Source organism: Xiphias gladius, chromosome 23, assembly GCF_016859285.1.
Source record: "Xiphias gladius isolate SHS-SW01 ecotype Sanya breed wild chromosome 23, ASM1685928v1, whole genome shotgun sequence".
Taxonomy (NCBI): domain Eukaryota; kingdom Metazoa; phylum Chordata; class Actinopteri; order Istiophoriformes; family Xiphiidae; genus Xiphias; species Xiphias gladius.
In genome coordinates this window covers 18,622,680-18,638,283 of record NC_053422.1, presented here as the reverse complement: position 1 = coordinate 18,638,283, position 15,604 = coordinate 18,622,680, and the positions used below count along the sequence as shown (strand labels likewise).

Sequence of the window (15,604 nt, the reverse complement as noted above, 5' to 3'; positions counted from 1 at the left end):
AAATGGTTATTCAGACAAAAAACGAGCAATCTGAATATGTCAACTTTTTTTTTTTAGTATTTTCTTATATTTGATGGACAGATTAATCAATAATAATAATAAGGATTAGTTGGAGTCCTAAACATGTGTTACTTTCTACACTACATCCTTCATGCAGGGGTAAGTTATTCTTAATCATTGAAATAATTATATTGGAAATGCTCAACATTTGGAGGATTAATGACATTCAGAGTGACTCCACCTGCATGACTTCACCTACAGCAGAGGAAGGTTAGGGAGCAGACCGCCTTGTAAGGTCTTGTCTGGGCCCTCTGGTGATGTCACTGCACAATCTGTGCAAATGAGTACTGTGCTGTCTCTGGCATTTATTTAACTCGTGGACCTATAGAGGAAGGAAATAAGACTGACAACACTGTTTATTGGAGCTGGAATCAATCTGCCTCTGTCAATCTTGCTGATACAGTGCCCCCGTTGTGGGATTCAAAGCCTGCATTGCCATGAGCACCTAACCTCTAGTCTGACAATCACTTACCATGTACATGCAGGCTTGTAGTTATCCTTAGAGGGAACGACACAGAGTCTGTTGTACTGCTGCTGCTGGGAATTGCAAAGATTTGTTTCACTTGAGAACTTGTGCACTCATTCGTTGCTGTATCTTCAAATATTGAAACATATTCTAAGGCTAATACAAATGCTGCTCCAAATGACCCTATCTTAGAGATTGGAGAAAGAGGCCAACGGGCCATATAGATGAAGAGTCTGTGAGTGTTACACTACATTACTGCTTTAGCTGTAATTTTACATCTGGCTATGACCTTTGAAAATAACGTGTGGGTTTCCTCGCTGAAACGAGACCCATGGGAGATTTTCCTTGTGGAATGGCCTTACAGGCCTGCATACCCCAACTCCATAATGTCCCTGTACTGAGCTCTCACTGTGCAGATCTTCAGATGCAATCCAGCCATCGTCAGTGTCAACCTCATTTTTGTGGGCTCAGGCATCCTTTCATCCATCGCCTCTGGAGTTTAAGCATTGAATAAAGGCACCTTGCAAGAGCTGGAATATGAATTGGAGTCACTGGGAAAGATAGCTGCATAACCACATCCCGGGGATGTTATTCATACAAGAAGCAGCTGTCATTGTTGTGCAAATGCCTTGTGCTTGAGAAAAACCAGGGACAATTGTCGAAGTTGAATAGACCCCATTTCTGAGGTGTCAAAGGCATTCAGCAACTCGACACTGTAAAGTTACCTGGGTGTTTGGGGCAGGTGCCTCCATCTCAGGGTTTGATTTGGCTCTTTGCTGAAGGGTGTCGGTGCATCTCAGGGTGTGAGAAAGGCCCATGCGAGATGAGAGAATGGGGACGCGCCTTGTCAGGTGCCATATTCTTCCACCTCGATTGACAAGAGCGATAATTAAACCAGGGGGATGCTATCTCTGTGGAGAAAGAATGCTTGTATTTATTTAGGCTGCCTACTCAGCTTTGTTGTTTGCCATATACTGTGGCCTTCATTGTGTGGGAAAAGCAAAGTGATTTTAAAAAAAGGCCTATGTGGCATTTTTTCGTCATTCTTTCAATGGCAGTATCTTTGGCTTGTATAGCAGAGGACAATTGCTTTATTTTTGCAAAACAAAGATAGAGGATTACCCACCAACTAAAAGGTAATACTCTCTTTTGAACTTGGATATGGCCTATTTTAGGCAGGAAATAGGTTTTTTCTCTTCACTTCTCAGCGATGGGAAGAGAAAATGAAGCCAAAGTTGTATTAAGGAGAAGAAAAAAGGAGGCCATGCAGAATAATTTGAGCTGGGAGGGGTGTTATTAGGGTAAAGATGACTCCACTGAGGTCAGATAGCAAGTTTGAGGTAACACTCTAGAAAATAATATCCAGCTGGGCTGTCCATCAGAGGGAAACAGCTTTACCTATCCCTAGCCAGAAGAGAGCGGAGGAATGAGGAATTGACAAATGGCCTGAAAACAGCAAAGGCAGTTCATTCAGGTAGTCCAGCCATCAGTCTGTCTCTGCTTGCAGCAGGTAGTTGAGCCTATAAAGCATGGAGTTATAGGTGGTAAAGAGCCAAACAGCAGGTCGGAGAAAGACGCAGGGGATAATTGAGTACTTTAGTAAATCCATGCCTCCATCAACGAGGGTAATAGCTCAGTGCGTTGCATATACCTGTAGCCCCAGATCCACAACTGTACCAATGGGCCTCGACAGCTTGAGCGACATGTGGCACACATGGGCTGTCTCAGCAATATTCTCCAAGACAATACAATGAGACCCATCTGGTGATGTATCGCTGAGATTGCTTTTGGAATCTAATCGTAGCTGATGAACGAGGTGACTACGGAATATGTCATCTGTTGATGGCCCACAATCCCCAGTAAAGACGCTGGCAAGGCATTAGTTCAGGTAGATGCTGTCTATGAATCCTTCTTGATAAATCATTGTCAAGGGCACACTCATACACCTCCTAATGGACAGTGACAGTCAGTTATGGTGGACAGGGAACGGTGGGTGCAGCTCCTGGCTGTGCCCTGCCATTGTTTGATCATGTTGGACTTTAGATCAATTAAACCCATAGCTGCATCATATTGCTCCCAGACTGTCTGGTCCGTTTCCTCTCTTGATTACTATAATGACTTAATGGAAGTTTCTGTCTGTCTGTCTGTCTGTCTGTCTCTCTGTCTGTCCATTTCCCCACTACACTTGCCTCGACTCCGCTGCCTTAATCTCTTAAGCATTTTCTACAGCTCCTTTTCCCTGTCCCTCATAGCAGTTTCTTTCTTTTTCCAATACCCGCCCTCCCCCATGTCTCTCTTTCGTCTTCTCACCATGTCTCCCTCTCTCTGCCTCACTCTTTCTCTCTCTGGCACCAATGTAAAGCATCCATTATAAAGTGATGCATGGGTGTCTGTGTGAGTGGGAGAGAGGGACTTGGCACTCCTCCTGCCCCACCTGCAGAGGAAGCACTGACAGCTGAGCACTGGGGGCTCATCTCTCCCCCTCCTCCTCCGCCCATCTCCACATCTCCACTGACCTCCCTCCTCTTCTCACACCTTCTCTGTCTCTCTCTTCCTCTCACCCTCCCTTTATTTCCTCTTGTTCCACACATATTGGCCCAAATTCTGCCACAACTCACTAGTTTGCCTTACACTATTTTCACATTTCAGTATGTCCATCCATCTTTTCTTTTGCAGTCTTTTCTCTCTTATTGTCTTCGTCACTGCACATTTTTATTTATTTTAATTATTTTTTTTTACCCGTCACTGCGTAAGTTTTTATTCATTAGGCATTCCAAACCAGGCAACACGGCAGGCTAGATGTTGAACCGTGTGTTGTTAAATAGATTGTTGTTTCCGTGTTTGTCTGCCAGATGAACAACTAGGGTGTAATTAGCTGAACTTTGCCCTTTAGTGATGACCACAAGCACTCTCTGTTCGCTTGTTGTTGCTGACAGCTCACCTCTGCGGCTAGCTAGGTCAGCCCTTCAGTGTCCGTACATCTGTTTATCTCTGCTGAGAGAAAAGCACTCAATGTCTCTGCATGAATAACAAACAAATACTGTGGAGCTGCTTTGAAGCCACGCCATGATTGAGAGCACCATCGCATTCCTCATCCATTTCACAGGTTTGCATAACCCGTGATTTCCAGAATATACTACATCTTCTGCAGCGGGAAGGGGACATTACCAGGTGTTTCAAACTTTATCGGGTGATGTTTTTGAAACTTCCAAATTCTTTTTGAAACAGGAAATGTATAACTTTGTATAACACCAAATTCTGGTATAACCACTTTCCACAAATTCTTGTTTACTGCATGATTATAGGCATTCAAGGTACTGTATGCTTCTCTTTATATAGAGCCTGTTTGCTACAGTCTGTGTTTACCGACGGAATTATTTGGAATGGAAATAGTTTTTTTTTCAATGTGTGATAAGAAGTGTTGCATTTGAAAAAAATCAGTCCAATTACTTTTGCTGTAGGACTAAGCTACTGTGATTTGCTTGCTGAGAGCCTATGACAATGTGATACAGAGAATGGTATTCAACTAAGCCATCTGGATCCCTATCACTAACAAAATGCATTGTAAGTGTATATTTTAACTGTCTGAACGGTGTGTGTGTGTGTGTGTGTGTGTGTGTGTGTGTGTGTGTGTGTGTGTGTGTGTGTGTGTGTGTGTGTGTGTGTGTGTGTGTGTGTGTGTGTGTGTGTGTGTGCAAACATGTGCACATGTAGTCACAAGCTGTAGCGTGCCTACCAAGACGTTCAAATCTGGGCAGTGCAAATGCATTAGCCTTAGCTGTGAAAATTTGCATAGTCTGAGCACAATGAAATCCCCAATGAGAGGAACTTCAGCAAACATGCTGACAAGTAGAAACCTCTACTATAAAGGGCCAACATTGTGTAACCTGACAAAAAGACCAAATCTATAGCTCTCAGGCCTGCAAGACTGCAATAGATTTTTAGCTTAGAGATGTAACATACAGTAAAGCTATAGATCCTTTTCAGTGGTAAAAGAGAGTGACTCACCAAATCGAATGCAACTGTTAGAGAACAATATGTGCATTTTCACAACTTGATGCATTTACCTATTGCTACAGACTAGCATCTGCATGTTACAAATTAAGTATTAATCGCAGGCTTCTTCATGCTTTTAACAAACTAGCTTGTACAACATATCATCCAACCACATGTTACAGCAAGTCATTCAGATCTAGCTAAATTGAAGGTGGGGTGAGAAGCTGTCTGACATAGAGAGGTGTGGGATTATAAACAGGAAAAATAATGTGCTGCTCTGGGGTTACTGTTTTTCCCTTCAAATAAAAAAATTCACTATCATCTGTCTACAAAGAAATAAACCAAAAATGCCCAATGTGTACAGCATTAACAATATTACAAGATCAGTCCAAAGTGGCCAACCTCTCCACCACAATTTTATTTCTTTCAGCGGGGAGAGGGCTTTGAAACAGCCCTTTCCTGCTGGAAAACCCCTTATTTTCCAGAAACTTTCATGGAAAGAATTATGTCATTTTGTAATAATTATTGCGAAAATAGAGAATGTTTGCAGAAAGTTATTTTAGTTTGAGTTTAGTTAATTGAGTTAGTCAGCATATACTGTAAGTGTTTTGGTCATGATTTCATCACATGATTTCAGAAGAAAACAGACTCATGAGATTGATACAGATTGATACAGCAATCAAGCAACCAAAAAAGGGTTTCGGCTAGAAAATTGAATTTGATCCCTGAGCAGCTGGAAGGCTTTTATTGTGAAGCAGTTGCAGGAAGTGCTGAGGAAGTGATGAGCAGCAATGTAGTGTATCAGAAACCAGTGAGGCTTCTATCTGTTAGATGAAAAGACGAAACTCCCAGTGCAACACCTACGTTATCCATGAGCAAACAAATGCAGATCAAAGCAAACACTAAAACGAAAGTTTTTCCTCAAAGCTGTTCATGATGAGCAGTTTAGTATTCAACACAGTGGCAGAAGTAGCTGTATAAAGAAGGAACAGAAAAGAAATTGCACAGTGCTCAAAAATCTGCCCTTTTTTTTTTACACCTAATCACACCTGGCTAATAGCTGCAAAATATATGTGTAGACTTTGAGAATCTGGACACCTCCCACCTGAGCTTGCTTTCCATTTAAAGCAAGCAGCAACCTGGAGAGCTAAAGTGACTGCTCAACAAAGGAAAAAACAGAATACATGCAGAGTAAATCTTAACCCATGTATCATTAGAAGGTGACCCAGGATTCAGCAGACAGTCAAGACTTTGACAGACTCAGTGTTTAACTGAAAAAATACTGCTTTTATAGCCAAACATAATGCAACGTCGTGTTTTTATAAAAATGAAAATTAGGCATCACTCCTGAATCATTTGTCCTTGTTTAAGTGAAGGCTGTTTGGAGAACATGCATCCTCCACAGTAATTCAGATGTTCACAAATCCATATGGCATGCCACTAATCTTGATCGATGTGCAACACTGTTAACACTACTCACACTGTAGTGGATAATGATATATAGCAATGCAACATTTCACAAAAATCCTTGCAGTGATTTGTTTATTACCCATTATGAAAGGCATCATGCAGGTTTCCACTTGGGAAAACAATGCAAAGGCATGTTTACTTTCCAAACTCAGAGCAGCACAGACTGCTCATAAAAATGCCTGTGCTTGCCCAGTGTGCTATTCTTAGGGTTCTCCTTAGAGCCATTATCTAATTGGAGCCTTGCTTGTCCTATCGGTGAAGCTATCTTCCACACAGACTTTTTATGAGGCCTGTGAGTAACTGAGAATCCTTGTCTGGGTATCTGTGGCTTTCTCCAGCATGTCCCGGGACTCCTGCTCATCGGTGGGGGCTTCATTAGCCAGAGATGGGAGGTGGCAGCAGAGAGAGAACAGCTGTTTAGCTAACCACTTGCATTGTTAGCCAGCCCTCTCCGTATGCCTAACTGCCTAAATCCATCCCCTAGCTGCTAATAGAATGCTCATTAGGAGAGCAGAGGCAGACTCGATGGGAAACAGCGCCACTGTGCTACAGCCCTACCAGCCTCTGCTACCCCTCCTCTCCCTCTGGTCCCTATTAAAGAGCTCTATGGAATAAACCTTCCCTCTGTGGATCAACTACCTATCCAGCCCATCTTGACCTCTGACCCTGAGCTCCTGGGAAAGACAGGGGGTGTATGGGTACCTTAGGTCTACATTGTGACAGCCACAAGACTCAGTGATACCAAAACATGCTCCTCACTTGAGATACAGAAAGATACGAGATTACAAAATCCCAGAGGACAGATGGATGATGCCTTATGCTTCAAACCCTGAAGAGAGAAAGGGTTAGTCTGGTTTCTTAGTTTTTTCTTTATTTTGTTTTGTTTTTTCTTTTTCGTTTTCTTTTTTGTTGTTGTTTCTTTTTTTTTCCAAATTTCCCCCAAGCAGTATGGTGTTAAATTATTCGAACAGTGTAGATTGTGCTGCCGTAATTTGTCAGGGACCCAAAGCACAAGTCTGTTACTCTGTGTCAAAACTGATGAAGCTGGCGAGGAGGATGGAAAGCTGCGACATCAGAGATGGCACTGTGAATATCTGATGGTGTTCATGGGAACAGCTACAGATCAGAGCCAAAAACAGTGCACCCCCGTCAAAAGCCAAAACGCATCCCTGGCTGAAAAAGGGTGGCCCATGTTTGATTAAAATGCAAACAGGAAAACATGTTGCCATGGAAGTACTTCATTGAATTAACGCAGGCCAATTGCAAACGTTCGCCATGCAGAAATGCAGGCAAACAAAGTGCACTGCGACATGGGGGGAGACTGACAGAAATCAATGTGTGGTAGAACTGATATGCTCCAAGCTATTTACAGTAAATGACAACAACTGTAGACACTGCTGTCATGTGGAAATGTACTCGGGAGTAGTGTACACAGAATACGAAAAAATGCACACTTGAATAATAATACTTTATTGGCCAAATATAAGACGACCATGACAATAAGTCAGTGCCCCCATGTGCAAAACCTTTTTTAAAGATAAGAAGCCTTCTGAATAAGACAAGGTAGACACATTTATATGTCTTGCATCTTTTAAATTAGGGATGGGGAATATAATGATAGACAAACTGAGAGACAAACTGTCAGAGATGCAATTTTGCAATTCAAAAAAGCAGGGTAACTTTCTGTCCAATTCGATTTTTATATAATTTTTGCATCCATTTGATGAAGTACCTTGATTTGTCAGGTATTTAATTTGCTACATAACAAATATTCATGTCTGGCTCTTTTATTTCTAAACAGTGTCTCAGTGTAGTCTTTCAATGTACTATATCACAATTAATATCAATATGACCAATAATTACATACTGTAATAGCTGATTTTATTATCCACTGCTATTTTTCACATTTAAATGAAAATAAAATATTGCATATCAGTAGAAATACATTAAAATTGAGTTTTTTTAAATTAAGTTATTGAAATCAAATGCAATAAATATAAAAAACTATAGCCTACTGGCTGACAAAACAACCCCAACTCAGGGTCCCCTTACTAGCTCTTTCTGAATCTATCAATTGTTTTCATCAGTATTTGTCAGTGGACATGGATTTTTTGATATGTTTACTTCAGTAACTGTTAAGGGCTCATCCATAGCACTTTAAGGACGTCTCATCTGCCCGTCAATGAAGACAGTTGGCCTGTATGTCATCAATGGCCCATATACTGTCAGTACAAATTAGGTAAAATAAAGGATATTTGCAAGTATTTATATAAAGAGTGAGCACTTTATAATTAAATAGCTCCATACATTTTCATTAAAACTAAACAAAATATGCAAACATCTTGTTTGTAGACCTTTGCTATAGGAAAACCAACACCCGACAATAGGCCTATTTACAGCAGTGTGACAGTGGGCCAGTATGCATAATACCAGGACTCTGAAACCGAAGCAGCTAAATTAATTCAGTCATCATTAAATTTGTTATTTACAAGTGTTTTTCCTACTGTTTTGTGTCAAAATGTCTGCTGTGAAAAAAGCCTATCGCAATAAATTGTATAAGACCCAATGTCAGTACCCACCTAACCCACATGCCCTATATACCTACCAGTATAATGCAATGACAGCAGAAAAGAAAGAATAAGATAATGCTCAGATCGTGAATGTTGTCAAACAATTTTCATTCCCCTCTAATAATTTCAAACATTTAAAAAATATAAAAGTAATTGAAATTAAAATAATTTTTGTGGAAAAAATGTTACCTTTGACCTTTAAGGCCCAAGTGAGTTGTTGGTATTTTGCAGCTAATATAAATTAATAGTTCCAGACCAGATGGGAGGTGATGGGACCTGACAAAAGACATATGACAATGACGTATTCTATAGTAATGACAGTAAGTTTACCAATGCCACTGTGAATGTGAGCTGGAAATTAATGTCTCTGGGTGAGTTGTGTGTCAAGTGTTGTGACATTAGCTGCTGTTGAATATGTGTTAGCTTGACATTGAGAAAGTGGAGCGTGCCAGCATGCAGCCCAACTGATAGACGAGCACACTGAGTCGCGCGCACACGCCCGTATACATATAAGTCATCTCAACAGACTCACATCAATACTTCTCAAACATGAACCTACGTGCACAAATACTGGCATACAGAGTCCGAACACACAACAAGCACACACACACACACACACACACGAGCTTTGGCTATAGTAGGTCCAGACCCATGGGATTGACTATCGTTAAAGGTTGGCCTGTGTAAATATTCCTCCCCATGCTCAGCTCACCTCAGCTCAGCTCCACACACATGCACACATACACACACAAATACACACACAGGCACACACACACACACACACACACACACACACACACACACACACACACACACACACACACACACACAGAGTCCATGTGTACATGTAAGTCCACAAACTCTCCCACTCCAGGGGATTTCATGTGGTTACAGCTGTGTGCCTACTGGCACTGGCAGCAAGAGACACAACAGAGAGAAGAGAATATAGGGGAAGATATGAGAACAGACAGATTGCAGTGAAAGGCATGTTACCATGAAAAAGAGGACAAAAACAGGAGAAAGAAAACTGTGCACTCTCTCACACGACCATAATATTATTTCTTTCCTTTTTTATTTTCTCTCCTCCACTGCCTACAGCTTGGTTTGAATGTAAAAGACTGATAATCTGAAGTGTGACTGCCGAGGCGGAAAGGCAACTATTGAATGCCTTTCTTACCTCTGTGAGGCAGTCACACGGCTCCACAAGCAGCACGAAAAGTTCACCGGGATGCCGGCGTGTGTATGCGCACAAGGACCCACACAGCATAAGCGAAATAGAATGGCGATGGCGAGCATGGGCAGCATGCTCACACACACACACACACACACACACAAATAAATAGTGAATGAGGCAGCCAGGGCGGGGACGCACTGTTTCTCACCAAAGCTCAGCTCACAGCTCTCTGCCCTTGTGCCGAGACCTCGGCTTGTCGCTCTGTATTTTACTCCCTGCACCACCACTCCACTGTAAGCAGCCAACACAATTTTGGGTGCTGAGGTGGTGAAGAAACTGTCCACCACTACCCATTTGGCCTTTTCAGAGCTTGACAGGAAGACCAGAGGTAAAAATACACTGCAATCTGCCCTGCCAAAATTGAAAACTGGCTGGACTGCTGCTGTGATAGGGAAATGCACTGTGTATAGCCCTTGTTATTAGACCAGCCAGTCTGAAATGAGGTTGACATGGTGCCAGACATTGAGATGTTTTCTGTCACTTCGTCTTTTTGTTTCATCTGAAATTCAATATGATACATTAGTGTTCCAAATGGAGACTGTGCAATAGATATTAATTACTTGTCCATTACGGTTTGTGACACTATCAATCTGTTATCAGCTGGCTACACCAATGACTGAAATTAACTGTCACTTCTCAATATCAGCCAAGTCATCTCCATGCTTTATTGCCTTCATTACAATATTCAGTTCTTAAATGGTATCCTCATGAGATTGGACAGTAACCAAGGCGTTGGCAAACACTAATACAAAAGATGGATGTCACGCCATGTTTATCTGCGCAAAGTGAGTAAGTAATAAAAGTAAATGTCATTGTCAGTATCAAACACCTTACAAGGAACAAAAATGTGTTGTGGACTTAAGGAAATAATGGGAGTGCAGCCATATCATGATCTTCTTGAGGTTCATGTATATTTGATAGGGCCTGCCAGATGTGGATGTGTGGATGTGTATCAGCAAGCAATCTCTCTCACTGAGCTCACAGAAATTAGATTTCATCTCGGGCCCCAAATCTAATACGCAGGCTTATATTTACTCTCAGTTGCAGAGCATCATAAGCCAATATGACCCTATAGAACGATGGCAGAGCTGCGCAAAATACAGTTAAATGAAAATGCTTTGAGCAAACTGTTCCGAAAGCTATCAAATCTTCGTAGCTGTGGACTAGCTCAGAATGTAGTTGTTTCTCCACCACATGGGCTTAAATGCTCATCAAAATAAACTGCCGAAAGCCTATTGATAAATAAAATAACACAGTTATTTTAGATTTTCTTACTGTCTTAAGCTCAATAGAAATCAGATTGCTGTTGAATATATCCGACAAATCTACACCAGGAAGAAAACAGTTGTGTTCAATTGCAGTGATGAATGTTAAGTATTTTTCCAACCTATATAGAAATATCTTAGTGTTAAGTAATTTAACTCAACCAAATCACACTCTGAAATCATTTCACAGCCCTAGTATTGAGCTCAAGAACAGCGCACATTGGAGATGAAATTGTTGCATGAGTCATCTAGTGCATTGAGATGCCTGTGTCTTCCTCACAATGAATGCAAAGTCACAGTTAGCATGCGGAGTGCCATTTTCCTAAGCAGAGAGCCTTTGCCTGCCTTGAATACTCTCCAGGGACAATAGCACCCACCGAGGAATTTTAAGAGTCTTCTTGCTTTTTTCCTTTCTTTCCCCTCCTCTCTTATCCTCCCATGACCTCCCCTTTTTTCCTCCCTCCTTTCTCCATCTGTGACACAATGAGAATGGATGTCGGCAGCTTAGTTCATCCATATGTCTGTCTGTTTGTCTTGCTAAGATATATTTTCTAGTTTGTAACACAGATAAATGGTGTAGTCAGTGCGCTTTTGTTCAGAGGAGGCAGAAATGAAGGGTCTCAGATTGATGAACCCTTTGGTCACCACATTTTTAATCTCTATTACTAATTCAACATCTCAGCAACTCATTGTATTCCCTAATCAAAATAAAAACATTTGAATGGATTGATTTAGATCACTTTTGCAGCAGATCGATGCCCAGTGGCCGAACGCTGAGTCCAGATAGGCTGCACAAATGGCTCTTAATTGTTGGGATTTCCAGCTGACTTGATTTGTTCAAGTAGATATTCAGGCAGCTGCTTCTGCCAGTGGAACTTTTCCAAGCCTTTTTTAAGGCAAGACATGTCGTAACCCAATTGTCTCAACGTCCACTTACAGTAAATGGCCATGGTGGCTAAAGAGTCTGCCACAGCAATTGACTCGATGGGAGTTTACACTATGAAGCACGAGGCAGAGAAGGCAGACATAGTGCTCTCCAGGGACGGGCTGTTGTGACAATGCTGCTCTCTCTACACTGTGTTTCTCTCAATTCACAGCATACAGGCCACTCATACAAAGCAGGCACAGATGCACATATAGAAGCATACACAAGCACACACACTCAATAAATGCACAAACACAGAAGCCTTCCTCAGAGCAGGTAATTCCACAGTCGTTTGTTGGGATCACGTTCGTAGCGTCGTCTTATCCCGGACCCGAGTTTTGCTCTCAATCTTTGATGTGCGCCCAAGAATGAGGGTGAGGCGAGGGCGACGCATATCCATCCTATTTTAGTCTACTGTTTGCATGGTGTGCCGCCTTGAATTAGACTGAGCTTGTGAGGCTCCTGGCTGCAGGGCTACTGGCACAATGGGCAGAGCAGGGAACAGTGGTGTCAGATTCTGTGAGAGAGGAACACACAGAGTGACATAGGCACAGCTAGAAGAATATGTTTACGCTGTCGGAGCCCGCGCCCAGCCTGGCACATTCATGCCTGGTACAATAGTTAATCAGCTCGGATGCTGCTGCTGGTGTAACCACTGACCCTAAAAGGCATCAGTAATAGGGGGAGTCTTTCTAATAGGAAGAGCACTATAATTTAAAGTGGGGCGCAGGAATTACAGCGCATCCAGGGGAGTATTTTTTTTCTAACATCTCCTCTGGTTCTGGTTCATTAATGGTGGTTTAGATTAAAAGAGTTGTTGATGTTCTTGGTCAGAGAATAAAGCTTGCTGCCTACTAGGTGCTCTGTGTGTGGTGCCTAATGAGCTTCCTGAATTATATGAGTGTGTTTATGCGTGTGTGCGTGTGTGTGTGTGTGTGTGTGTGTGTGTGTGTGTGTGTGTGTGTGTGTGTGTGTGTGTGTGTGTGTGTGTGTGTGTGTGTGTGTGTACATGCACACTGGTAGCATTTATGTAGGTTGGTTGTATAGTATACATACATTATACATTGCCTGTAGGTATTTTCTGTGTAAGCCGTTGTAGGATTGGATTTCCCTGAAGAAACAGTTGATATTTAAAGGATGCACATGTGTAGCTAAGCCAACGTGTTTATGCTCTGTGTCTGCATGAATACCATGCACATTGTTTGCCTTTGTGTGTGAGCTACAATCAGATGTAATCGGGGGCATATCCTTTACTGAACCAGACTCAAAGGCTTGTAAGCTAGTGATCTGCTGTTCTGGAAGACTGTGAAAAGGGCTAGGGTAAGTAGTAAGCTTCCAGCCATCTCCTGCGTTTAGCCGGGATGTGCATATCCATCTCAGTTTCACCTCCCATACCCCTACAGCTCACAGCTAATTTGTTTCTGCAAGACTTAGGCACTTATACTGAGGTCTCTCTCTCTCTCTCTCTCTCTCTCTCTCTCTCTCCCTCTGTCACTCTTTCTCTCCCTCTGTCAGTCTTTCTTTCCTTCTTTGCTCTGAATCCCTCTGATTCCCCTCAGGGGGGTGTACACCCCTTGCAATAATTTGTCTGTCACAAATGCAACTGCGCCCTCTCCATGGCTTTCCTTAGCCCAAAAATGAGTTTCAGCCATCCCATCTGGCTGTCACAGGCAAGATGTCGCCAAGAATAGAAGCTTCCCATCCTTCCACATTTCATGGCTGAATTGTCATATTTGTGTGTGACTTATATCTTTGACCCTCCCATGCTAGACGTATTTTACATCTGATCTGTACTTATGGAGCTTTGCCTCCTTGAAGTCAGTGCGTTTTTTGTCTCCTGCTGTCACTTCTTGCTGCCTATATAAGAATGAATCAAGCTTTTGGGCCACATATATTGCAGATAGGGTGTAAAACATGGTGCATATATTTAGAAACAACAGGAGTCAGATGTTTTTCACTGGTACTACACAACAGCCACTTTTACAGTTCTCCCATGAAAACCAGTTTCTATGGGAGCTAAAAGCACTAATCATTTCCTCTCAGCACACTGATCTGAAATCTATTTGTGGACGCAGTAGGAGAAGAGAGAGGAAATCAGAAAACATCTTTAACAACTTGTCTCATCTAATGAGATTAGCAGAGCCGCTTACACAGTCATGACATGGAGATACACACAGATAACCCTGTAATAACTCATTATTCTTCCCATTTCCACATCGACGCCTAGTCAAGGCTCGCTGACAGTGCGTGTTGTTGTTGTGCGTACACAGCTATCAGGCCAATCTAGGCACTGCAGCAGTGTGGAGGGAGCTGGGTGAATGCCGCCTTGAATGCCAGGGCACAAAGAGAGCTAGCAATAGAAGGACACGGAGATAGCATTCTCTGCTTTTCAGAGGCTGCAGCATTAGTGACACATGCATGAGTGCAAATGGAAAAATTCACCGTGCAGGCTGTCTGTTTCTCTTGGTTTGGTAGGGAGGCTGCAAGGGGAGAGAAGGACAGAAATCAATTCAGTGTGTGTGCATGCATGCATGTGTAGTCATGGGAATGCACAGATAACGTCCCAAAAAATACAAATACAGGAAACAGCCGAATGAATAGTAAGTGCAGTAAGGGCATTTTTTTGGCCATGGTTTAAGTGCATGTAAGACACGGATGCTGCCAGTAGGGGTGCTGCAGCAACCCCTACTGGCAGCAGGGTGTAATTGTCAGTCCAAAAAGTTTACTAAACAAATCAATAGAAGACTTTTTATTTTTTTGTAGCGCAAGCAGTCTATAAAACATTGTTGTTCAATAAATGGTTGAAATCCACCCTTTGTTGTTGTTTTTATTATATTTGTTTTTATTTTAGAACATTCAGTGTATATTCCGTGTATCTGATGCACAAACGCAGAGCAGCACGTAGCTAGGCCTGAAGGGTCATGGATATTAGTGACCGGTAATGGTGGGTTAGGTATCAATACTGCACTTGATAATGTTTTCAGTTGATGTGTTTGTGTGGTCCGGGCCTGTCCTACGAGTCATGAACAGATAGATTGTCCCCCTCACAGGGGGAATCTGAATGAATCTGGAGTTAAATACGATATTGAAATTGATTTAATTAAAAAATATAACAAACTTAACGCAAAATTTAATATTCTGTTTACCATATCATCACCATCATGGCTTGCCAATTTAGTGAGAGGTTTTTTTAGATTTTGGTATTTTTACTGGCAAATTTTGTCACATCAGCTTCTATATTTCAGTAGTTGACAGGAAAATTCTCTCACTCCTCTCGCTGCCTCAGGGTCTTTAAGCAGATTGCTGTCCGGTATCATCACCTACTGTAGGCTGTAATATTCTGTCATCTAATATCTCAGTGATTGTTGTACCCTTGACTGCCTCGCATGTTAGCCGTGGACAGCCTTGCTTTAGAAAGATGTTTTTAGCGTCTAACTTAAAGATGCCTAAACCATTCCATCTTTATTTCTGTCACTGTGCAGCACTGCTCCAATTACACATCATTAACAGATGCACTATTAACATTTTCTCGTTTTTTTGGGGTCCTCTAATACGACTACAGACTGTTAAATTGTGACGTGGCAATTTTAGGGGTGTTGATTATGCTAATGATCAAAC

The 15,604-nt window shown here is 42.0% G+C and overlaps 1 protein-coding gene across 6 annotated transcripts in view; it reads left to right on the top strand.

Moving 5' to 3' along the window:
• Positions 1 to 15,604, top strand: part of nlgn3a (neuroligin 3a) — a 90,834-nt gene that overhangs the window by 57,584 nt on the left and 17,646 nt on the right. For 3 of the 6 annotated variants that reach the window (XM_040119945.1, XM_040119943.1, XM_040119944.1), the window contains 2 exons: positions 395 to 414; positions 10,118 to 10,124. The exons of the other annotated variants lie outside the window; for them this stretch is intronic. In XM_040119945.1, the coding sequence (XP_039975879.1) occupies positions 395 to 414; positions 10,118 to 10,124 (27 nt within the window). The remainder of the gene's footprint in view (positions 1 to 394; positions 415 to 10,117; positions 10,125 to 15,604) is intronic. 6 annotated transcript variants of the gene reach the window in all.